Source organism: Hemiscyllium ocellatum, chromosome 43 (assembly GCF_020745735.1).
Source record: "Hemiscyllium ocellatum isolate sHemOce1 chromosome 43, sHemOce1.pat.X.cur, whole genome shotgun sequence".
Lineage (NCBI taxonomy): Eukaryota > Metazoa > Chordata > Chondrichthyes > Orectolobiformes > Hemiscylliidae > Hemiscyllium > Hemiscyllium ocellatum.
This window is the reverse complement of record NC_083443.1, coordinates 29,016,112-29,043,015: the sequence shown is the minus strand read 5'-3', so window position 1 is coordinate 29,043,015 and position 26,904 is coordinate 29,016,112. Positions and strand designations below refer to the sequence as shown.

General features: G+C 40.3%; 1 protein-coding gene across 4 annotated transcripts in view; it reads right to left on the bottom strand.

Moving 5' to 3' along the window:
• LOC132835116 (prolyl 4-hydroxylase subunit alpha-1-like) overlaps positions 1-26,904 on the bottom strand; it is an 81,511-nt gene that overhangs the window by 31,869 nt on the left and 22,738 nt on the right. For 3 of the 4 annotated variants that reach the window (XM_060854443.1, XM_060854446.1, XM_060854445.1), the window contains 8 exons: positions 16,639-16,756; positions 14,959-15,055; positions 14,615-14,766; positions 10,983-11,120; positions 8,256-8,495; positions 6,395-6,600; positions 4,701-4,877; positions 1,846-1,916 (listed from right to left, as the gene is read on the bottom strand). In XM_060854443.1, the coding sequence (XP_060710426.1) occupies positions 1,846-1,916; positions 4,701-4,877; positions 6,395-6,600; positions 8,256-8,495; positions 10,983-11,120; positions 14,615-14,766; positions 14,959-15,055; positions 16,639-16,726 (1,169 nt within the window). In that variant the 5' untranslated portion in view covers positions 16,727-16,756. Of the gene's footprint in view, positions 1-1,350; positions 1,422-1,845; positions 1,917-4,700; positions 4,878-6,394; positions 6,601-8,255; positions 8,496-10,982; positions 11,121-14,614; positions 14,767-14,958; positions 15,056-16,638; positions 16,757-26,904 lie in introns of all 4 variants that reach the window. The other variant, XM_060854444.1, reaches the window with a different exon arrangement.

The following is a 26,904-nucleotide window of genomic DNA, read 5'->3' as shown; positions in this document are numbered from 1 at the left end:
TGATTAGTTTGATCCTCTCAATATTGGCAAAATATGTGTAAACGTCCCTGCACTGACATTAGTTCTTTAACATGCTTTTGGTAGATAAAGACTCGAAGTCATGTGATCCAAACAAGTTTCAGCTAAATTTAAATATTACTTTCCTTTTGTAATCTATACCTGGGATGAGAAGGCTGTCATATGAGGAAAAATAAAGTTGAATGCGCACTCATTCTCTGGCATTTAAAAGAATAAGCATTCATGAAAATATACAAAACTATGAGGGAATAGCAGCATGGATGCTTATTCCCCTGGGCGGACTGTAGAGAACAATGAGTTAGAGTGGCGCTGGAAAAGCACAGCAGGTCAGGCAACATTGGCAGCTGTTGACTCTACTCTCCAGCATCTGCAGTCCTCGCTTTCGCCTTGTAGAGATCAATGGGTCATTGGCCTAAATCTTTGCCCAAAGAAAATAAACTGCTTCAAAGTACTATGAATCTTCTGAAACTCTCTAGTGTGGCTGTGTATGTTCAGTCACTGAGTTTAATTGGGACACATCAATAAAAAGTTTTAGGCGCTAAGGGAATCAAGGGGTTATAGAGATGGATGTGAATCCATACAAAAGTTTTGCCATGATCTTACTGAATGGGAACTTGAAGAACTGTACAGTATCCTCCTGCTACTATTTCTTATATTCTGCTCCCTCTAAGGAAAAAAACCCAGGCATCTTCGTCTAAAGAAATTTCATTTAAATATATATTTAGCAGTGGTTTCTGTTTTCCAATTGCTAAAATAAGGACACATTTTGTCAAAGATTTTTGACTTGCACCCATCAGGACATTTCTCAAGAATACAAATTTAAGGGAGAAAAATCAACATTTATACTGGAGGGAGCATGCTCATTAGTTAGCAAATGATTGGTAGAAGAACTCCATTCATTAATACTGATAACAACCAGGCTTTGTTTAAATCTGCTCTCAGACAGATTGATTTGTCAGAGTTTGCCATGAGAACTGAACTAGTGGAATGGCTGTCACTTTTTTTGTTGAACTGAAACAGCCATACACACATGTACATGTCCTTTCTGTCCACAAAGTTCAGGATCCTATTACTATATGTGGCTTGTATTTAGCTTTTTGAAACCACATCAAACAAATAATCAGTTTCTTGCACGCTACCCTAATACTCTTATTTGGTTTCAGACACCATTATTCTTGACATGGATACAGTTAACAAATTGTAAGGACTTTGAGTAGCTGGACAAGAAATCCTCACCATAAACCAAAGAGGGTTCAAAGGTGCTCACACTGTCAATGTGTGTGATGGGAAGCCTATCCCAGGTCTAAAGAGTACCTCATAATTCCCCCTTACCTTTTTGAAACTCTGTAAGTTGCAACAGTCAACTGGCCAGTCACAGGGTCATGCACTGTGGCACGCTTCAGCTACAGGGAGAGAAAGGACAAATTTAATCCTGGAACAGCCAGATCACCACTCCTTAGTGGAATTCTGGAGGCTTCTGATTGGTCAGGATATAGGCAAGATGAAGGAGCAAGGATTATATTTGGGGAGAAGTTCCAATTTAATGTCCTTTCATTTTTAAAGTCTGGATTCCTTTGAGCACATGGTGAAGATGGAGGATGGTGGAAAATGAATTGTTGCATCTGTTTAAGCTGCCTGCATAGATTAGAACCATTGGTTCTAACTGCATGTTTTGCATTTCATCGACATGTTGACAAGTCAGTTCTCTTCTTGGCGGTCACTCTTTCCCCAACTTCACGTCGGTGGATGCCAGTTTCCAAACATGCACAGTTTGAACAAGATGCAGCAGCTTCTCTGTGAAGAGGAGCCAGCACAGCTCTCACTTACCTTTTACTTATTCTGTAATGAGCTGTCTCCAACACTCCAGTTATTGGGTTAGAAATGGTGGCTCGTCTCAGCTGTGAAGCCAACCAATCAGAAAAAACAAAGATTATTACCAACTTGACTGGACGCAGAGCGGGACCAATCAGAATTCTTCCAGTGATAAAGAACACCCATTACACTGGAAGGATCATCCTTAGGTCATTCCTTCAGAATCTTGGAGTACAACGAGACCTTGGTCAGATGGCCTGATGGGCCAGGGAGTGGCAGATGGAGTTTAATTTAGATGAATGCGAGGTGTTGCATTTTGGGAAGTCAAATCAGGGCAAGACGAATTCACTTAATGTAAGGGCCCTGGAGAGTATTGCCGAACAGAGAGATCTTGGGGTGGAAGTACATAGTTCCTTGAAAGTGGAGTTGCAGGTAGACAGGATAGCGAAGGCAGCATTTTGGTACACCTGCCTTCACTGGTCAGCGCATTGAAGATGTCATGTTGCGGCTAAACAGGTCATTAGTTTGGCCATATTTGGAAGATTGCATTCAATTCTTATCTCCCTGCTATGGAAAAGATGCTGTTAAACTTGAAGTAGTTTAGAAAAGATTTACAAGGATATTCTGGGATTGAAGGATTTGAGCTATGGGGTTATTTTTCCCTGGAGCTTGAGACTGAGGAGTGACTTTATACAGGTTTATAAAATCATGAGGGGCATGGATAGGATAAATAGCCAAGGTCTTTTTCTAAGCGTAAGGGAGTTCAAAACTAGAAGGCATAGATTTAAGGTGAGGGGGGGAAAAGATTTAAATGGGACCCAAGGGGCAACTTTTTACACACAGAGGGTGGTGCGTGTATGGAATGAGCTGCCAAAGGAAGTGGAGGAGGTGGGTACAATTACAGCATTTAAAAGGCATTTGATTGGGTACAATAATAGGAAGTGGTTAGAGGGATTTGGGCCAAATGCTGGCCAATGGGACTAGATTAATTTAGGATAGCTGGTTGGCATGGACGAGTGGACCAAAGGGTCTGTTTCCATTCTGTACAGCTCTATGATTCTGGGTTATGGGCACAGTGAACGTGAACTGTAACAATTGTCGTTTGTAAAACTGAAGTTCTTGGAAAGCCCATTTGGAGCCTCACTAATGGTTACAGCACTGGTATTCCTCAGATGATATGAGCAGGAATGAGTTATGATTCAGTCAATTCAAATATGCACGTGCCAATTGATTTTATTTTTAACTGAGTTCATGGAGTTTTTGTCCAAGCCTAATTGCTCCTGAAAAGATGGTGATGAGCTGCCTTCTCGAATTGCTATAGCTCACAGGGTGTCATTTATTATGGTAGTTAACTAATGGGGCAAGTTTGATTTTTTAGTTGGTCAGAAAATAATAAATGCTAATATAGATCAAATATGTTTTGTTAACATATTTCAATATCTTTTGACAATTAAAACAACTGCAAGCACTGCGTTTTCAAGAAATTTCCCTGTCTCTTGTCTCAAACATTGAAGACGACAGCCTAAATTCAACGACTGATTCTCATTGATTGACAGGAAATAAAACTCAGTTTTAAAATTTTCATGGGCAGGGGGTGGGCTCTGACTATGCCTTCTTGAAGCCAAGTGAGTGGCTTATTAGGCAATTTCAGAGACCAATAAAGAACCACTTCGGCTGGAGTTACATATAGTTTCGGACAGCAAACTTCATTCCCTGAAGGACATGAGCAGATCAGATGGGTTTTACCAAATAATTCACTTGGTTTCAGAGTTATCATTACTTATACCAGCCTTTTATGCAATATTTAATTATCTGAATTTAAAATACCCAGCTGCTACAATTGGATTTGAACTCATGTACTTAAGTCATTAATCCAGACATGGATTACCAGAGCAGTCATATAACTACCACACCCCACACAACTCCAATTAATTCTGCATCAAATTACCATAAAATCAAAAAGCTCATTAAAGAACAAAGGACGAAGAATTTCAAATACGGTTTGAATACAACAAAGGTTGTACGATGTTGTGATAAGTATATTTTCCTTTGCAGAGGACAGGGTGCTGACCGAAAAAGGGGTGGACAGATACTGTCAGAGTTCAGAAACATGCAATCCATTACCGACTTGCACAGATCCTGCACTCAAGAGTGGGGTTGCTGAGCCATACTGGGTGATACTTAAACAGAGTTGACCCCAAGGCACAAACTACCAGCTTGCTCCCCATTTTGGGTTTTCCTGAACAACATCACTGTCCATGGCATGCAGGTCAATGGTCTGCATCATGTTTTGAACCAATGATATTCTTAGACTGTGCACCCACGTGGTTAGTTCACAACAGCTTTAACATTATCTTTCTGAAGTGGAAAGGCTCAATTTGATCTGCTTATGGCAAGCATGCAAAAAGATAAGATGACATTCCAAAAAAGGTGTGAAAAATACCATGCGGTAGGTTGCATTGAACAGTAGCTTCTACAGGTACATAATCCTTTATCCAAAATCTGAAAAGCTCCAAAACTTTTCTCGTGGACTGTGGAGCGACATTTTGGTGTGCAAACAGGTGGTCCAACCACCCCACACTCACTTGAACCATGTCACTCAGATGTGATGTGGTGGTGTAACTCAGCACTGGCAGGTGTCAATTGTGTCTCAGCACTCATACTATTTACACGAGCGCCTACTGTTAGGTAACTTGTTAAATTTCATCGCAAAAATGTAATTTATTCCAAAATCCGAAAAATTCTTAATTCTGAAAAATACTGGTCCCAAGGATTTCCGATAAAGGACTGCGTACCTGTATTTGACACTCTGCAACACGTAGATAGTTAAGCACACACACAAAAGATATCTCAATGATGTGACATCCTACCCTTGGCTTTGCCAACTCCTTCACTCGCTCAATTTCCTCGTCAGAAATTATATCAATGTAACGGATAATCCGAGGTTTGTCCCATTCATCTTGCTGCTTCACAGGTCTCAGAATGTACAAAGGATTTCTGTCTGCATCTGAATAACGGCAAAAGAGCCTTTTCTGTCTTCGAGGTGTCTGCACAGAAACAGAAATGAAGACAGGCATTTACATAATGCCATGTAACATTGATTGAAAGATTTCAAAGTGCTTGATACCTTGATTTAAATTTGCAGTACAAAGGTCATGATGTCGAGAAATGCAGAAGCATTCTGTTGCCATAGCCAGTTGCAATAAATAGACACCAGACGACAAACCAGTTAATGCAAATTTTACACCAAATTCAAAACTTTCCGGATGCCAATTCATTCTTTCATTGTCCAACAGAGGAGAACCAATGCCAAACATGCTGTAGACACAATTAAACAAACTCTCCAGATAAATAAACAGCAAAGCCAATAATATCACACAGTTAGCATTACTCTAGTGGAAGCCAGTTGCCACTGACTCAGTCCAAACTCTGCAGTGGCTGAAAGCTTGACATTTTTCATCTGTTTCGTTTCCCCAATTTGCTCTCTATCCTTCCATCATAAATGGGGTCAACTTTGCCCAGCAATCTGCAGATATTTTGGCCAAACAACCATTCGTCAACTGTATAATCCACAAGCCAAGAGCCTGTTCAACCGTAGGCAGTGACACAGCTGAGCCCAACCTGGCTATAAATCAATACACACCAAAAAATACACATGCATCACTGAACATCAATGAGATGCACGATCAATTCTCTTGGCTTATAGCTTGTCAAGTGACAAGTGTTGGAAATTGTTCAATATGCATGTTTTGCATCTAGTGTTTCATTTCTATAGCATCTTTATGACTCCTGTGGCACAGCGTTAATGTCCCTACCTCTGGGCCATTAGGCCTGGGCTTAAGTCTCACCTACTCCAGGTGGTGTGTAATAACATACCTGAACAGGTAGATTAAAAAAAATGTATGGAGCATCTTGTAAAGTCTCTGTGGCACAATGGTAGTGTCCCTACATCTGAGACAGAAGGCCTGGTTCAAGTTTCATCTGCTCCAAGGGTATGTCATAACGCATCTGAATAGGCTGATGAAAAATATCTGTATAGAGTCTTACACTGCTTCAGGATGCCTCACAAATTTAAGCGCTTTACAGCCAATGATGTATTTGTGAAGGGCATTCATTGTTTTAACACAAAAAACATTGCAATTTGTACAAAGTCTTAGAAAGAGTTGGGAAATAAATAACCACATGGTTTAGTAGTGCTGGTTGAGGGATAAATATTAGCCAAGACATCAGTGCTGTGAGAGCATTCGCTCTCAACTTGGAGTGTGTTGATTTGACTTCAGTTTTAACATTCCATCTGAAATTGCGTGCTCACGTCTGTGGGATTGAGCTTGAATACACGACCCTTTGGACTCAGATGGGAGGGCCAATGCTAAGTCACAGATTAAAAAAGGTGTCTTCACTCCTTTATCCATTTGATTCCCTAAGTGGTGAAAATCAAGTGGAGAACCTGCCATGTTTAATCATCTTTAATCACATACTGTACAAATATAGAAGCAAAACACAGCTACATATGTAGACTATCCTCATCATTCAGGAATAGTCTTTATTCAAATAATTCACCTACCAGTTTGATACCTTCGCCTCGGCACAGCTTTTCATATTTCTGCCTCTCTGGTAGGTAATCTTTGACGCGCTCTCGCTTGGTCTTTGTAACATCTCCTGATTTGTTTCCTTCCGTCTTCTGAGCGATGTTTGACTTTTCATTTTTCTGATCAGCCATCATATATTCAAAATACTTCAGATTTCCATTTGCTCGCTGGTGCTCAGGATCTATAACAGAAGTCAGAGTAAGGTCTTTCACAAAAGTCTTACCTTCAAACTAAACGCAACTTGGAACAATGAATTATCCAGTCTCCAAGTTCCACTGTCTTAGTTGAAATCATGTCATATGGTATTTTTAAAATATTTCCTTATGGGTGCTCATTCCTGCCCTAGTAGTAATAGCACTGAAATTTAAAAACAAAAAAACCAAACATTCTGAGGAAGGGTCACTGGACCAAAATGTTAACTCTGATTTCTCTTCACAGGTGCTGCCAGACCTGCTGAGCTTTTCCAGCAACTTCTGTTTTTGTGTTTGAAATTTAAAAACTGTTGGACACAACCTGCCCTTTGGGTCAACAAAACACACATTAGCTGTATCATGCAGTCGCCATTTTAAAAAATAAATGAGTCATTTAGGCAGACTGCTTAGTATGGGCTAGATGCAAAGTTTACTTAAATGTTCTAATCAGTTGACAGAGTACATTATGCAAGTTGCAAAGCAGATATAGTTAAGTGCTTTGACTGCAGATCCAACAAGGAATGAGAGTTTATTCTGCAGGCATTTCAGTATCCAACTACTCTTGATATCATTGTTTATCTAAAAGAGATGCTCTCTTGTATTTGTACAATGGTGCTTAGGTGAGGTGTTGGCCTAGAGATATTATCCTTGGACTGTTAAGCCAGAGACCCAGGTAATGTTCAAAGGATCCAGGTTTGAATCCTGCCTCATGAGGCGGCGCAATTTGATTTTAACAATAATCTGGATGACCACAAAACTGGTCAGAAAAACCTATCTAATTCACTAATATCCTTCAAGGAAGGAAGCTGCCAACCTAACTTTGTCTAGCCTGCATATGATTCCAGAACCAAAGCAATGTGATTGACAATTAACTGTCCTCTGGGCAATTACGATAGGCAAGAAACGCTGGCCCAACTTGCGACGCCCAAGACTCGTGAATTAAAAAAAAATAAAGACCGCTCTATGAATTTGTAAGAAGAAAATGATCCATCAAGAAAACAATGTGGTTATAGATACTGCAGAAAGTTACATAAGTATGTATGGGTGGGCTGCGCTTCGGCGGGTCGGTGTGGACTTGTTGGGCCGAAGGGCCTGTTTCCACACTGTAAGTAATCTAATCTAATCTAATCTAATCTAATCTAATGGACTTCTACTATTTTCAAACAGGTCGTTTAAGCTAATATTTAGGTGTCCAATATGGCTCTTATTTCAACTATTTTAAGTCTTAATGAATGGGGCATGTGGATTTTTTGTTTGAAATATATTGGCTGCAACATTATTTACTTGTTAGTTTGAAGAGACTGAGTGTAGAGAGTGATAACCTTGATCTTTTTAACATACTGAATACTCTGGTGTACTGGTTTGTTAAATTTTTTAATTAGAATTTAGAATTATGACTCATACGTCAGATATCTGTTGAACGTGTAAAAGATATAGTTCAGAAGTTGATACTTTTCTCACAAGATATTTTATGCTTATAAATTGCTAAGGGCATGAATACAGCTTTACCCACATTATGATTTTTCACTAGTGGTGATCCTTAATTGGGATTCATTTTAACTTCCCCTTTTGATCCTTTGTATCTTTACCGACCTGTATCTTTAGAATGCCCCTGCACAAGGAACTTTTCATATTACATCCTTACCCAATGTCAGCAGCCTCTTTGTGAGCTCCATTGCCTTGTCCAGATCTCCTTGCTGATACACTGCATAGCTCAGGTAGTCCAGTATGGTGATTTTGTTTACATTAGAATCCTCGCCTGCATCTAGCTGTTTCAGTGCCTGCTCCATCCACAGCTCGGTGTGGTAGTAATCTGTATCCGAGTAGGCTACTTTGCCTAACTCGTAGCAATCTTCTGCCGTGAGCGATGTTTTATGCTTCACACCTGAGAGAAAAAAGGCAAACAGAATTATGCCTTTGCTGCACTGGGTCAGACATAGAATCATTGAATCAAATCACAGAATCCTCTACAGTGTGGAAACAGGCCATTCGGCCCAACAAGTTCACACTGACCCTCCGAAGCATATCCCACCCAGGCCCATATCTCTACCCTATTACTCTACATTCCCCCTGACTAATGACCCTAACCGACACATCCCTGAACACTATAGGCAATGTATCATGGCTAATCCACCTAACCTGCACATCTTTGGACTATGGGAGAAAACCAGAGCACCCAGAGGAAACCCACACAGACACAGGGAGAATGTGCAAACTCCAGAAAGATAGTCACCTGAGGCTGGAATCGAACCTGAGTCCGTGGCACTGAGAACAGCATTTGCAATCCAGTTCCTCAACTTCATGCGCAAAATGAAGTTTAAACCTTTTTTTAAAACCTATAATTGGCCTCAAACCTGATTAGTCATCTGTTGCAAGCTTAAACTCATTCCATTCCAAACACTGTTACTCTGAAGCTAGATTTATTACAGTTCCTTTCCCTTTCACCAGAGATAAACATGCCTTCTAGCTAAATTCTCAAATTTCACCCCAAATTCCTCACAAGATGACCTTTAAAATCCAACTCTTAACAAAACATTTTCCTGTACCTTCTGACATTGCCCCATCCACTTGCAACCAGTGATTACTTTCAGTTCTTTGTTACTAATGCAGAGAGTTATGAACCTTAGGAATTGTCAAGTGCAGAGAGCAGTGCAAAGTCCAGTTTTGATTAATTTAAGGATGAGATGAACAAATTTTTGTCTGTCAGAAGTCAAGACAAATGCAAAGGGAGTCGAAAGAGGAATTAAGGCAGAATCTCAACCATCATTGTACTGAATCACGGAGCAGGGTCCAGGAATGAACTTTTATTTCTGTTCCTATTTAGAATTAGGTTTCATTGTCAGGTGTACTCAAATACAGGGATACAGGAACACAGTGAGAAGTGTACAAAGTCACCATTCCTAGCGCCATCTTATGTACAATTGTACCAAGGTATAAAATCTTAGGTGTCAAGTAGAATAATAAAGAAATAAAGTCAGCATTCCAATCCTTCTTTAGCATCTGGAGGTATACTCATGCTAGACTGGAACATTTCATTGAGACAGTCCTTTTCATCATATCCTTCACTAAAACACACCTTACTCAGTTTTCATGGCAGCTTTAAACCTATCAAAAAACCTGCCACACATTCTTACAGGACAGCACTCAAATCCTGTGGTGGATCTTCAAGTCTGGCTTAGATATAAGAGACTTTGAACATCCACTAGTTTTAGAGTCAGAAAAAATAAAAAGCTTTTTCTTCAAAATGCATCTCTCACATGATCTTCAAGAGATCGCTCAAAGAAGATCCTTGAAATCAGACTGCGCTATTAACAGAAGATGAAGCATCAATTGGAAGAAAACAGGGGAGGTAGGAAACAATGCCAAAGGAGCCACAACCTTGTTTTCCGGTTCATCCTCTTTTTCTGAGTTTATATGTTGCTATTGCACCTTTTAAACCGGTGGATCATGGGCAAACCCATCTCATTGACTAAGGATTCAGAACCTCTGGGGACAAGAGTTTGAATGCCATCTTGGCAGATTGTCAACTCTGAATAAAATAAAACTGCCTAATGGTGACTTTTCAACCACTGTTGATATTTGTTAAAAACCTATCTAGTTCGCTGATGTCCTTTAGATAAAGAAATCTGTCATCCTAACCTGGTCTGGTCTACATGTGACTCCAAATCCAGAAAAATGTGGTTGACTCTTCGGCGCGCTTTGAGTAATTGGGAATGGGCAATAAATGCTGGCCTAGACAGCAGGCTCCATGAGCAAATAAAATACAGCATTCAAAATAGCGATTCTGTGAAAAATGAGCTGGTCAGATGGAAAATTTATAACTTGATCCAACTAAGAGAGTCAGAATTTAACACTGAATCTTTTGTTCAACTCAGACATTTTTGTAATGGTAAAGATACATGGTGACAAAAAATAAATACCTCAAAGTAATATCATAACTAACATTATTTTATTTCAAAAATATACTTTATTCATAAAAATCATAGATGTTATAAATCAGTTCTGTACAGTCTTGCAAAGAAAATAAACAAATAAAGCATTGGAATTGTGACATTTATCAGAGCTTCTCTAGAGTTGCAAACAGAAAAGCATTTTCTACCTATTATAATTAACAATGCACAAATGTTAATTTGTCTGTATTTTAATCTGACCTTATTCAGCCATTTCTTTCACCAGAAGGTAAAACCATTTTTATACTGACTGACATGTTGGAGCTACTAACCCAGAACTAACAAATCCTTGGATGTTTTCTGCCAAAGGTTTTAACAAACCCAGCAAAGACACTGCATTCTTGCTACCATCTGTACAAAATCTGCCAACGCTGACAGCCAGCGACATTACTAAAATGTAAGATTGCCTTTTTTTTGCACACCTGGCAAGTTGCCCCGAGAGATGGTCTCTGCGTCTAAATTGTACGTGTCCTGGAGACGTATCAGAGCCTTTGCAGCTCCAGTCTGGTCTTCATCATTTGGCAAGTGCTGTCTCTGAATGGTGAGATTGGAAATGAATCCTGGGGAGACAGAGTAGCAATGCATCAACGCTCATAAACTAAAGATCAAATTCAATATGCACACCAGACCAACTGCTTGCAACATATATTCTGTCCTGATTCGGCGACACACTTGCAAGGAATGAGATGACGTGGAAAATTAGTTTATTTGCATTGCTACCTCGTCTGCTCCAATTATAACAGATACTTTTCTCCTATCAGAGCCTTTCTTTACTTAACTGATAGGTTGCATGCAAAAACACAGAAAATTCACTCATTATCTGTTTCACTTTTGGTTCCATCCATCCCCCTCTAAGGCAGGATTTCACCTTTCCTTAACACTTCAGTCAGATAGTGGACCCCCCCCCCCCCACAGTATTTTTGTCCAACAGTGCCTTTGGAAGACACTGCCCTCCAAGTCTGATATGCGCGTTTGTAATCAGGCAAATGTTCCTGGCCAGAGAAACTTCCATCAGTATCATCAATAAGCTGCCTGGTTCAACTTCACCGAAAGGTGCTGGGCAGGGAATAAATTCTCCCTCCCCACTTCTGGCTCAAGACCAGATGAGTCAAGACAGACCAGATGAATATAGTCAGGTGAGAGCTGCAGAAGTGTTAACAAATTGCTAGAAATGAGAATGGGAATTTGGTTAACATCACCTCAACAATCACCAGCCTCACCATTAAACTATAATTTTCAAACTAGGGTCTGAGAAATGATCGGATTCCTGACTGTGTGTGTTAAACATATCATTTACAGTGATCACTCAGACTCAGGAGCTCAAATGTTTTTACATTCCTGGGGTTATTTGCTTATCAGCATGATATTTCTGTTGCTCTATGCCAACAGACACGTGAAGAAAGATTCCTGCAACCATACACGAATTTCAATGCATTGTCGTCTTTGGGTGAGGTGTCAATATTTGTTAATTGTCTCAACCACAAGTTTGGGAAGCCCTGCCCTAAAGTTTTATTTGCTGTTTTGTTCTATGGGGCCCAGAGTGCAGAAATTCATTCTGATAGGGAGAATGAGGCCTGTCACTGAAGTGAACCTACAGTTCACTAATCTATTAGAATCTAATGTTGGGTTACCAATGCAATGTATTAACCTCAGATCAAATTGTTCTTAAATTGTATATTCTCTTGTTCCTTCACCATCTCCTTTTAACAATGTTGAATTGGCATTTTTTTGGTTCCTCAACAGTTCTCATTAATTTAAAATGTATTTAGCACACTCTGATAGCGATGGGGTTTTCAGTCAACCTTTGAGGTGCAGCATTTGCTTGTGCTCACTGCTCAGTCAACGTCACTCAAAGCCATTCAGGAGATATATGTGATAGCTCACACACCAGGATGTGGAAAACCAAGACATAACAGTGTTGAAGGTGCTACAGGAGTAGATATGTTCATTTTGACCCAGCTGTGTCTGCATTTGCAGAAGTTATCGACAGCTTTTGAGAAGGAAAGGTTTGAATGTTATCTCAATTTTGCTCAGTGCCAAAGCAGCTCAACACCTGCCTAACCTAATCACATGTTTTTTAATAACATCCCCATGAAAACACTTCATCACTAATTGTTTGAAATTGTTTTACCACTGCCGAGACATTTTCAATTGGGAAATCAGAGTTGAACGCTGAGACATGTCTTGTTATTTGCTCATGCCAAGTATGCAACCAATTTACAATGTGGCTCGGTCCACTGCCCTTTGCTTTATAACCTTCATCTGCCAAATGAAGTTTATTTTAAAAGTATAGTGCAGTAAAACTGTTGGTTGCTGCATAGGTTGAGTTCAAATTGCCCCCACTACATTTAGAGACTCCTAGCTTTTCCAGTGTAAGTATTTTAATATGAAACCCAACTGTTTCAACTGGAATTTATTTACTGAATAAAGTGCAGATGTGAACTTGGCGTACGGAATCAGTGACACAAAAAAAAGTTGCAGATTCACTAAATTTAAATCTTATTAGTTTCTAGAATGTGCTCTCCTCTGGGTCCAGACAAAGAACAATTCAGTTTTGGACAAGAATTCTTTAAATACAATCATTATTGAATCAGTAAATACTGAACACACCTACTAAAAATAACCTTTTATTACCACTTTTGTTTTCTATGACACACACACATTCTAAAAGTCATAAACTATGAGTCAAGAATAGAGAGATCCTGGACACACATATCTAAGGTCGTCTCAAATCATGACGTGGAGGTGCCGGTGTTGGACTGGGGTGGACAAACTCAGAAATCAGACAACACCAGGTTGTAGTCCAACAGGTTTATTTGAAATCACAAGCTTTCGGAGTGCTGCCCCTTCAACACAGAGAGCATTCATCACCATGCTGAAGAGAGTGCATCACTGGTGGTAGGTCAGCAAAGAGGATCTCGTTCCTGCAGGAACATTGGCAGGCAAAAGAAAGTCCCAAAGTACTAACCAACACATGTGCACACACCTGAAACAACATGTTACTTATTTTTAATCAAAACAAGATGTGTGGATTAAACATGGGAAACAAGCTTCCAACAGTACATGGTATTAGATGCAGCAATGCTGCAGTCACACTATGAAACTGGAGGTCAGAACCGTCTCTGATGTTCCAAGCTACTGATTCCAGCTGTGGCATCATGATGGAATGCCAAATAAATTTTTTAAAAAAGTATGTGGAGCATTTTTTTAAAAACCCTATTGCTACTTTGTCAGCTGCTTCAATTTTTACCAGTATTAGCTGGCATGAGAACATACTTGTTTTTAAAAAAAGTGAACATTTTACTTACAAGGAGAACAAAAATTGCTTTTGACAATACTTATAGCCCCCCAGGCTTATAGTTTACATGAAATCAACTCTTTTAGCAGACTTCATAGAATCTCTACCATGTGACAGCAGGTCATTTGGCCCAGTGAGTCCATATTAACCCTCTAAAAAGCATCCCACCCAGACCCACTCTTCTTACCCTATCCCCACGTTTCCCACAGCTAACCCACCAACCAGCACACATCTTGAATACTCTGAGCAATTTAGCATGGCCAATCACTTAAATGTGCACATCTCTGGACAGTGGGAGGAAACTGGATCGCCTGGAGGAAATCCACACAGACACGGGGAGAACGTGCAAACTCCACACAGACAGACAGTCGCCTGAGGGTGGAGTTGGACCAGTGGACCCTGATGCTGTGAGGCGGCAGTGCTGACCACTGAGCCATGGTGCTGCAATTTGTAAGATAAACACAAAGTATTTAAAAAGCAATTGATTTTCATACTTTAGGTTTTGGCAATGAGCTTTTCTGTTCCTACTGCGCAGAGGTTGTCTGAAGAAGAAAGTGTTAAGGAATTTTTTTCTAAGGTGCAGTGTTTGTTAAGTGATTCATGAGTTGGCTTGCCCTGCCCTTCCAGATACTGGGAATGGGGAATAGTTGAGCAAAGTGCCAGGGCAAATGAGTGATACAGTAAAGAGCACGAGGAAGTGGGGAAATTGGATGCTGTCAATCTATCTATTCAGAAAAATGTTGATTCACTACTGACCATCTGACATGTCTTTGAGGACCAAGTTCTCCAGCTCCATCCATTCTGTGTTCAGTCGTTTCATCAATTTAAAAGCATTCACTGGGTGCCCAAGGAAACCCTCTGGATCTTTTGTCGCTGTCTCAGTAAGTTGATCCAATTTTTCTGCCCATCTAGTATGATTGAGAAGAAATGAATGTTCAGAACTAATTAATCCTTTATCGTTATCATTATACATTAATGCAGATCACAATTATTTACTGCACAAACAGATCAGGCACATGAAGGGTCAGAGAACAGAAAAAAGTAACGCAACAAACAAAAAGCGAAAGTTAACTGCTATTAATCCCAAGAAACTTGGTTACCGTTTGATTTCACCCAGTTTGCGCTCTTCCGCTTTGATGTAATCTTTCAATGAAGTCACCAGATCTTTCTCAGTGTACAACAAATCAGTCATCTGACCTGCCCAACAACAAGCAAAACAGATTTATTCAAGACGCTTTTCATAAAAGAGGAATTTCATGAACAAAGTTAACACAATTTTCTAAGAAATTTAAAAATATCCTTTAATTTTAAAAAAAAAATTATGTGCTAAAACATTTGTACCAAATCACTTTAGAAACTGGTTACATTAATGTATTTTTGAAAGGTGCAAAGGAGGAGTGAAAAGGAATTAACTGCATGCATGTTCAGAGTCAAGATTAATGCTGTGCTGGAAAAGCACAGCAGGTCAGGCAGCATCTGAGAAGCAGGAAAATCGATGTTTCTGACAAAAGCCCTTTCACCTCTGCATATATGTTCAACCGACCACAATCTCTGGGTTTCTTGCCAAAGCACTGCTGCGCCCATTTACAAACAGAAGAATTCAAAGATTTGTTTTGATTTTCACATGGCTTCTCACCCTGCCAAATCTAAAATTATTTCTCATTCGGAACAAACGTGGAATAATACCATTGTGTCCCTGTTCACTTTGGAAGTTTTGGTACGCCTCTGCTTTGAAGTTAACAGGAACACACAAAGATCTACATGATTCACTGTCTACCATCCTAATCATTGCGCAATTAATCTACTTACCATTACTTAATGCAATCAATGAGCTTACTACCCACAGGAGATGAGGAAAATTTCTAAAGGAATATAGCTTCAAAGCCATCGTCATAATGGACTGGGTGCATTATTATTATTATATTTATAATTCTCACCCAGTAAAGCCTAGAAATCAATACTTGGCCTTTAAATCAACAGCATTTCAAAAAAAATGGGAATGAAATAGTGGGGTAGATGTCTCCATTTGATAAAATTTGCTCTGTGATTAATTTCCAGAATTTCCAAATCCGCAAACACAGATTTTGCTTTGCCCGAGACTAACAGAATAATTATGGCATCACGAGAGTGGGATAAGGTGGGGACCCAGTAATGTTGTTTCCATCACACACCATGCTGGTGTCAACACTTTGAAGCTTGTGCCATCCCAAGTCATGTAATTACAAACATACAACTTGCCCCCTGGCTGCTTCCAATACCATGTTGTAACAGAAAGTGTGCAAGGTTCGATTCAGGGAACCTTTCCTGAGGAAGGGCTCATGCCTGAAACGTCGATTCTCCTTCTCCTTGGATGCTGCCTGACCTGCTGCGCTTTTCCAGCAACACATTTTCAGCTCGATTCAGGGACATTTGACAAGTCAATCCAGATGATATAGAGGGTTACAAAATAACATTTATTTTTTACAATGGTGAATTTATTTTGACTTATTGCTAGGATAGAAAGTGCTTTAAATTCAGAGGTCTAGCCTTTCTCAGATCACACAGGCAATTGTTTTGCTTTTGGATCAAGGATTCTCTCATCTTGTGCACAGCTTATAAAAACATTGGGACAGTTACATTAAAATACAGGTTCTTCAGGTAAAGTATAAAAGGAAAGATAAACACACACACAAGTTTTCAGCACTTTCCTGTAACTCATGACTAGAGTACAGGTATTATTAGTCAAGTAATAATTCCTTTTAAAAAAAACTATTCAATCCAAACAGGAAAATGGCACTTACCAATGGATGTGAAGAAATCATTATGAGCCCGAGTGAGAGAAACCAGGACTCCTAGTCCCAATATGCACCAAATCTTTATACATGCCATGGCTTGGCAACTGGGCACTTTACTGGTGCTCTGCAATAGATTAAATAAGCAAACAAAATGGGAGGGGTAAATGCTTAATCATTTCCAAAAACTGAACAAATCAGAATAATTGTTAACATGAATAAGTTGCAAGTAAGGATGTTATTTTTGTACACAAAAGAATGAAAGTTTACAAAAGCATTTCTCGCCATCTTTTTGAGAGTACAACAATAAACAGCATTAGTGACGTTGCTTATTTTAACACAATTAGAAATCACAGAATGGTACAAGATGAGGAGGTCATTCTGCTCAATTGGCTATCTAATTGATTCCACTTCCACAGTCTTTTGTCACAGCTTTGCAAATTTTCCCAGCTAAGTATTTATTGAATTTCCTTCAAAAAGTTATTAATTAAGTTGCTTTACCATTGTTTTAGGCAGGTCATTTCAGATTTGTTATCTTTGACACTGTTCACGATCACGACTCTCCAACTTTCATGGTCCCTGACAGTAACCAACATTTTGGTTTTGTTCCCAAACCCGTGCTGGTTTCTTAAAGTGACAGAGTAATTCTTCCTTCCTCTTTGTTTGCTACCCTCAACACTATCAGTTACTACCAGATGTTCTGGGTTCTTTCTCAGAAGTATGTGTCCAAAGGATTGTAGCAGTATTTTGATGATCACGTGCAAAAATTCTTCATGTGTGCCTGTCTTCTTCATTAGTTTGTGTTGTCCAACTCATCCTCATTTGTAGACTTCAGAGACTACATCTCTGTTGCTTTTACTTAACAATTACATAAATGCTTTATTTCTCATATTGCCCCTTCATTCCTTTATTAATCACCTTAAAAAGTTATACAAATGTTTCTCAAAATGAGAGTCAGGATCTTGGTTTAATTCAATTTATGACATTTTTTCCTTGGACCCAGTAAACATGTTACTTGAACATGTTAGCAGAGTCTGTATTAAAATGAGGAAACATCCTGACTTAATAGGCAAAGGAAAAAGATTATTAATTGTATTTTGGGATTAGCAGACTTCACTATAGCCCGGTTAATCTGTTTCCCATAAAATTCCACAGGAGAACCTCAGTTAATAATTTAAGCTCTCAACTTGTAACGTTTGCTGCATTACTGATGCTACAAACTTCGTGCACAAATGTTAAATGGAGGCCATCTCTGGTTATTTTGAGTTGATATTAAACAGCCTTTTCAAAAAACAAATACTAGTGAAAGGAAAATAAAAACAGGAGCCCTATTTAGGAGTGGAAACTGATGCAGTTTGCTACTGCCAATACAAAACAAAGGGTGCTATTCTAGAGGGAGTGCAGGAGCAGAGAGACCTGGGTGTGTATGTACATGAATCATTAAAAAGAGAACATTAATAAAGATATAGTATTCTTGGCTTCATAAATAAGGCCACAGAGTACAGGAGCAGGGAAGTACTCTGCTCCCACCCCACCCCGGACAATTAAGAATGGGTAATAAATGCCGACTTAGCCAGAAACGCCCTCATGCCATGAATTATAAAATAAAACTGTTCCCACTTGTGAACAGATTGAGTACCAAAGGTGACAGTTTTAAAATTTGCAAAAGAAGCAAAGATGAGGTGAGAAAGAATTTTCCTCATACACAAGATTTAGGGTATGGAATACACTGCCTGAAAAGTGTGGTGGGGGCATATTCAATTGAGCCATTCAGGAAGGCATTGGATGATTACTGAAATAGAAGCAATATTCAAAATTACCATGTTCTGCACCACTACAATCCTGCGATTCTGTGAAACTGGTCTTGTAATTTATTGCTATTTGTTGGATCATGCTGTGCCCAAGAAGTTGACTTCTCATAGTTCCTTTGATTTCCTTCAACGATGTCAAATTGCTGATAGTCACAAAATGGTGGAATATCAATCAGACCAGATTTCACATTCAGATGGAAAGCAATTGGGAACCCTGGTATTTAAACTTTATCGGATTTCATAAATACTTCACTAGCATCTTTCAGCTGGCCCTACTTTGTCACTCGCTGACTGGACAGCAAGCCCTGCTTTTCCCCATAGCTTCTACAACAATTGCCCACATCTATGAAAACAAATAACTTCAATCCAGAGACTTGCGATGCAACAAACAGCACAGTTCCTCGGGATTTTCCAAGTTTGTGGGCCCTAATTAATTAAGAGCCTTAACACCCACTTCTTTTCTCTCTTTAAAGCTTATTAATGTACACAAAGCTTATTAAATGTTTTCCCAATCAACAATTCACAATTCTCTTTGATCATATGACTTTTTGATTCTAATTAATCACATGATAAGCCCTCATCAAACCAGAAATGTCCAAATAGCTCCTTATCCCAGTTTCTCTCAGTCCCTAAGTGTATTTGTACTACAATACAAAGTTTCAATCCTTTTATAGATACTCAATTCCAGAGAAATATCCGTCTCATTTCAGCTTTTAAATCTTTACTTAACTGACTCCTCCAAAGTTCCTTTTAACTGTGCAGCTCAGATATGTTTATACAAGTCCTTCATAAATCAGACTCCGAGCCTGATGGCATAAATCTTTTTCAATTCTGGTCTAAGCTTGCTCAGATCTAACAATTTTAGGACTTCTATGCAAGTTCTCGTGACATGGTCGGCCCAAAGACTAGTGAACACTTCTGTTGGGTTGACTGGTCCCCGAGATGACTGGATTCTTCTGCTCCCAGATCAAAACAAAACCAAATATCCTGGCCTGTTTACTGTGCCTGTCATAATCCAGTAATGTTTAATATGACTGGATTGCTGCGTTACTCATTTATGCCCCGAATTCTGAGTGCAGGACGTGAAGTTACTTGTTAACACATTTAGTGAGGAAGCATTACATGGATAGTTTAACTATCTGAATACATGATGACTAAATACAGCATGTACAAAAGCTGTGGTCCACTGCAGCTGCTTCTCTCTTTATAGCCTAATCAGATCTGTGATTCAGAAAGTGCAGTCATGCAACAAGTGTTGTATCATGTGCTGTCCTGTGCATATGAACGCCTGTTGTAACACACCCCTCCTGCTTGTGGTTTCTTGCTTGTAAATCTGCCTGCTAGCATGCAGCAACTGTGATATCAAGATTGCAGTCATATTTGTTTAATGCTTCGTTAAATCTCTCTCAAATCTGCAGGCCTGCATTCGCTTTAGGTAATTATTTCCACGCAGCTGGTTGGGGCTGGTCATCTTGTGCAGAGCATGATCCCACAGACAGCAATAAGTTGCAAGACCAACTTCACAGGACTGTAATGGTGCAGAAGACGATCGCTTCTATTTAGATAACCATGTCGTCTTGAATGACTCAATTGAAGCTGCCTCCACCACACTATTCAGGCAATGTATTCCATACACTAAACCTTGCCACGTGTGAAGAAAATTTGTAATATCTCATCTTTGCTCCTTTTGCCAAAGCATTTAAATCTGTCCCAATCTGTTTACAAGCAGGAACGGTTTTGTTTTATCATTGCAAACACTCAGCAGAAGTCTCAAGCTGTCAGAATCAGGCTAACTACTTATGCCGACATGGATATTTTAAGTACAAAACTTCAATGAATGCTGTGTCATATATACATTTCGAAATATTCAGACCCTTTAATGTGTCAAAATCTTACCAATGAAGTCATCATTGGCTTGGAAAGAAAAGAGGATTGATTTATGATTTAGAAACAAAAACTGAACCATCACAGACAATCAAACTGGTCTCAAAATTCAAATACATTCTACATCACCCCGTAGTTTAGCCTTCTTCTTTCGCTAAATATCTACCGTTTTCCTTTTTGACTTTGCTAAAGTGGTCAAATTCCATTCTTTCTTGGGACCATGTGTTCCTCATATTCCTCAACTTTTGCAACTAAACTCTGCATTATCTTCTCTCTTCTGCAACTGAAATGATCAGTTACTACATCAAAATAACTGGCAAGCTTTATTTGTCTAGATCAGATACAATGCCTTCAGCACCATTACTCCCTAAGGCCCATTCATCCATTTGGAATTTTTTTGTTAAGTCATACCTTGAAAGGGAGCAATAGTGAGCTACCAGTAAAAATATATCAAAAACTCAAACTGTTATTTTCTATGCAATCTGAGAATACTGATGTAGAGGATGCGCAGTACACAAATCTATTAAAGAAATCTGCCACCATTAAGGTGTTCATCTGGCGTTCTTTGTTATTATTTTAATTCAGGAGTCAAGTCATTCATTTTAAATGATCCATTACCATTGACAGCAGCAGTTACCAGGCTATTAGCCTATTTGAGTCGTGAATGATTGGACTTATATCAGCAATTACATGGCCCATTAAGTCATTGAGAATTAGAAAAGCCACGATCGATCTTAGCACCTAAAGAAACTGCAGTTTTGCAGTTAGCAAACTGCATTTGTATTACAACTTTAATGTTGGAAATGTCCGAGGTCACTTGCCATGTGAGGAAGCAGAAATGAAGCAGCAATGGGGGAAGTGAGCTAGTCAGCCATTTGAAAAAGCTAAGACTTGTACGTTTGGGAGGAAAACTGCAGAATGCAAGACATGATGACAAGGGAGACTGCTATCAATATGTACATGGCTGAGTGTGTGGTGGGGGGGGGGGGGGGGGGGGGGGGGGGGAAAAAAAGAGGATGGAGGAAGGAAAGAAACAAATGCAGCTGGATGATCAGAAGTTGCAAGATGGGGAATAAGGCTCTGGAGTTAGGGGTAGGTTATAGAAGTGTTGAAGGTATTTTGATGAAGAGGGAAGCAAAGCAGCCCATTAACAGACTGGCAATGTTTCTCTTTGCAGGGATTGCTCAATTGCTGAGTGTTTCCAGCGGTTCTGTCAGTTATGGTTCAGCCTAGGTCTCAGTGTCATGTCCAAGCTCAGGGCTGGAGCACAAAAATTAATGTTGACCCTCCAACGCAGCTCAAATGGGGACCTGAGCACTGTTGGAGGCACCAACTTTCAGATGAGACTTTAAATCATGGCTACACCTGATCTCTCAAATTAATGTAAAAGATTCCACAGCACTAGCCCAAAGTGCAGCTGTGGAGTTCACCCTGATGTCCTGGCTAATATCTTTCACTCAACCAAGTGAACTAAAAGAGAAATAAATATCCAGTCATTGTCACATTTCTGCTTTTGGGAGCTTCTGTGAGCAAACCTGCTGCCATGTTTCCTAGATTACAACAGACACTGCACTTCAACAACACTTAGTTGGCTAGAAAAGTGTTGTTGGTCATCAGCAGTTGGGAACAGTACTATATTAATGCAAGTCTCTTTCTTTTCCCGTTTTTGTTTCTAATTTCCAGCATCTGCAGTATTTTGCTTTCATAAATTATTAACATTGTGAAGCAAACTATTCTTTAATCTAATCAGCCAGATGTCCTGAGCGTTTATTTCAGATCTCTAGCTTCGTAACACTTTATTTGTGTCATATAACACAGTGTGCTCTCTTTTAGACATTCCACTAATACGGTGTTGAACAGCCCTTAATCTCAGTGGAATGCAGGACAGAGAATTAATTCCAATGCGAGCATACCAGTACAACAGAAATGAAATCAAAGCAGAATGGGCTACATGCAAAGAAATAATGTTCTTCTCTCTCTCTCTCAAATCAACCAATTGCTACAAATTAAAGTTCTAAATAGTTTGGCTCTGTTCATACAACAGTGCAGTGGTGACACATTCTCAGTTAATACTCTTATGTCTTCACCTATTAAATAGTTCTGCACTGTACAACAGAAGAGAATTCATACAGAAATCATGCCTCTCATCCCTTGGGATCCCTTCAGCACAAGGCCACTCCTCTCTTTCATATCCTGCAATGCTCATTTGTTTAGTCTCCAATTAGCAATGAACACGTGGGTAAGGAGGTGGGGTTAACTGTGAAGAAAAAATTTTGCTCGTTTTCTGCCAAAACTGCACACTTGGGACCAGGGTTGAGGGAAATGAGAACGCAGTTTTGTAACACTGGAATTTCACAAACCTTCCAAGGGATTTCTCTCATTCTCAGTTTAGTACAGCATGCTTCACAGAACTCTGGAACATTACAGAATACAGCTTTGATTAATCGCAATATCTCAACTGAGCCTAGGTAATAACATGATCTTCTGTAATACAACACTCAGAGCTTCAATTATGTGAAATGTCCTGTCCCTCCTTTTAAATGGAATTTAGATAAGAAATTGAAGCATAGCAAGATAGAAGGTATGGAGAAAGAGAATGTTAGTTTTCGTAACGTTCTTGCATAAATATGGCAAGGGCACATTGGACACTAGATCTCCCTCCTTGTTCTTTGCAGTGTTCTATGCATTGGTCAAAGAGGTCACATTTGACAAAAGATCCCACAAGCAAATTTGAAAAAACTAGGTTTTATTAATCCATCCAATACTGATAGTTTATTGAGAAAAAAAACTTTTATTGCTAGATTCTTAGCAGAAATATGATACATAATTTCATGGGGTGGTCATATGGCACAAGGATTTGCACAGTAATATTAAACTGACGTTTCCAGAAAAGAACAGAGAATTCACAAAGACCTGCATTTGATGGAGGGATATTTTTAAAAAATCACTATTTAAATGGCTAGTCCAGTTATTAATATCATCCACGACATTGATAGTTGGGTATTCAATGATGGTAATGCCGTTGAATGTCAAGGGGCAATTGTTAGAGATGGACAATCTCATCACACAAGTGCCAGACAATGTTACTTAATAAACTGGTAACAACATTCATTCAAGTGGAAATTAATTTAATTGAATCTGTGAAATACAAATGTTGCTGAGCAGAAACAACCTGAAATTCTCTTTCACCAGGAAATAGCCACTGCAAATTAAACATTCTGGTCTCCCTGCTATAGGAAAGATGCTGTTGAACTTGAACTGTTTCAGAAAAGATTTATAAAGATGGTGCCAGCATTGGAGGGTCTGAAACAGCCGAGGTTTTTGTACCCTGGAGTACTGGATGCTGAGGGGTGACTTTATAGAAGTTGATAAAGTTATGAGGAGCGTAACTAGGGTGAATAGCCAAGGTCTTTTACCCAGGGTAGGGAAGTCCAAAGCTAGAGGACATAGGTTTAAAGGTAAGAGGAGAAAGATTTGAATGTGAGAGGAGGGCAACGTTTTCATGCAGAGGGTGATGTGTATATGGAATGAGCCACCATAGGTGGTGGTGGAGGAAGGTACAATTACATTTAAAAGGCATCTGGATAGGTACATGAATAGGTAGGGTTTAGAGGGACATGGGCCAAAAGCTGGCAAATGGGATTACATCAGTTTAGGATATCTAGTCGACGCAGGCAAGTTGGACAGAAGGGTCTATTTCTGTGTTGTATAACTCTATGACACTAAATGTATTTCTGCTCAGTGAAGCCCAGTTTGGGTTCTGCCAGGGCCACTCAGCTCCTGACCTCATTACAGCCTTGGTTCAAACATGGAGGTGAGGTGAGTGACTGCCATTGAAATAAAGGCCATATCCGACAGATTGTGGAGCCCTAGCGAAACTGGAATCAACAGGTATGAGAGGACAAACTCTCCACTGGTTGGAGTAATTCCTGGCATATAGGAAGATGGCTGTGGTTGTTGGAGGTCAGCCATTTCCAGGATCTCTCTGCCGGAGTTCCTCAGGGTAGTGTCCAAGGCCCAATCATCTTCAGTTGCTTCATCAATTACCTTCTTTTCATCATTAGTTCAGAAGTGGAGACGTTTGCTGATGATCGCATAATGTTCAGCACCATTTGCGACTCCTCAGATACTGAAGCAGTCAATGTTCAAATGCAACAAGAATAATGAGGCTTGGGCTGACAAGTACTAAGTAACATTCATGCCCCACAAATGCCAGACATTGTTATTTTGTTGGAGATGGTAAATTTAATCACCACCCTTTACCATCACTGAAATCGCTCATTATCAACATCCAAGGGGTTATCATTGACCAGATACTCAACGGGACTCACTACATAAACACAGTGGCTACAAGAGCAGGTCAGAGGCAAGGAACTCATCTCCTGACTCCCCAATCCTGTCCATCATCTACAAGTCAGAAGTCAGAACTGTGCTGGGATAAACCCCACTTGCCTGGATGGTGTGCAGCTCCAACAACACTCAAGAAGCTTAACACCATCCAGGACAAAGCAGCACACTGGATTGGCATTACATCCACAAACATCTAGTGTCTTCATCACCAAAGCGCAACAATATGTACTATTGACAAGGTGCCATTCAAAAATTCATCAAAGATCCTCAGATAGCACCTTCAAAACCCACAGCCACTTCCACCTAGAATAAGAAAGACAGTAAATACATGGGAACACCACCACCTACAAAGTTCTAGCCAAGCCACTCACTGTCCTGACTTGGAAATATATTGCTGTTGTTTCACCGTCACAAGGTCAAACTGCTGGATTCTCCTCGCTCACAGCATTGTGGGTCAACCCTTAGTGGGTGCACTCAGTGGTTCAAGATGGCAGCTCACCATCACCTTCTCATGGGCAACTAAGAACAGGCAATGAAAATGCTAACCAGTCAGCAACACCCACATCCCAGAAATGAATTTTTAAAAGTTGCAAGGCATTTCTGAATTACCTTTTTAAATGAGTGAGCTAGAAGCAATGCTTCGAATAAAAAGTGAGGTCTGCAGATGCTGGAGATCAGAGCTGAAAATGTGTTGCTGGTTAAAGGGCAGCAGGTCAGGCAGCATCCAAGGAACAGGAAATTTGACGTTTCGGGCAAAAGCCCTTCATCAGGAATGAGGAAAGTGTGTCCAGCAGGCTAAGATAAAAGGTAGGTGGGAGGGGCGATGGAGAGGTGATAGGTGGAAGGAGGTCAAGGTGAGGGTGATAGGCCAGAGTGGGGTGGGGCGGAGAGGTCAGGAAGAAAATTGCAGGTTAGGAGGGCGGTGCTGAGTCCGAGGGAATCGACTGAGACAAGGTGGGGGGAGGGGAAATGAGGAAACTGGAGAAATCTGAGTTCATCCCTTGTGGTTGGAGGGTTCCCAGGCGGAAGATGAGGCGCTCTTCCTCCAACCGTCGTGTTGTTATGTTCTGGCAATGGAGGAGTCCAAGGACATGCATGTCCTTGGTGGAGTGGGAGGGAGAGTTAAAGTGTTGAGCCACAGGGTGGTTGGGTTGGTTGGTCCGGGCGTCCCAGAGGTGTTCCCTGATGCGTTCCGCAAGTAGGCGGCCTCTCTCCAAGGCCCCAAGGGATCCTTCCATATCCGCCACAAATTCACCTGCACCTCCACACACATCATCTATTGCATCCGCTGCACCCGATGTGGCCTCCTCTATATTGGGGAGACGGGCCGCCTACTTGCGGAACGCTTCAGGGAACACCTCTGGGATGCCCGGACCAACCAACCCAACCACCCCGTGGCTCAACACTTTAACTCTCCCTCCCACTCCACCAAGGACATGCAGGTCCTTGGACTCCTCCATTGCCAGAACATAACAACACGACGGTTGGAGGAAGAGCGCCTCATCTTCCGCCTGGGAACCCTCCAACCACAAGGGATGAACTCAGATTTCTCCAGTTTCCTCATTTCCCCTCCCCCCACCTTGTCTCAGTCGATTCCCTCGGACTCAGCACCGCCCTCCTAACCTGCAATTTTCTTCCTGACCTCTCCGCCCCACCCCACTCTGGCCTATCACCCTCACCTTGACCTCCTTCCACCTATCACCTCTCCATCGCCCCTCCCACCTACCTTTTATCTTAGCCTGCTGGACACACTTTCCTCATTCCTGATGAAGGGCTTTTGCCCGAAACGTCAAATTTCCTGTTCCTTGGATGCTGCCTGACCTGCTGCCCTTTAACCAGCAACACATTTTCAGCTAGAAGCAATGCACCTTATATAAAAATGCATAGTGTACCAATCTTAGTACAGAGGTTATTTATAGTAGATTTTTATAAACAAAAATCAATATTAAAGAATGGGGCTTGTGAAAATGTTGCAGAATGCCATCAGCATTCTATATACATCTGTTGGTCTGATAGTAAGCTCCTAATAGCAAAGAGATCAAAAAGGTTAAACTTCTGACAAATAAATCAAAGTTACACAAATAAGTGTCAACTGTGCAGAGCAACAGCTGTGAAATCAATTCTGCAGTTTGGTATCACAATAAAACAAAGTCACACTGGCCTGCAGGTCATAGTGTATGACACTCATACATTTAACCCTTATCGTGAAATGGAGGCCACTCTGCATCAG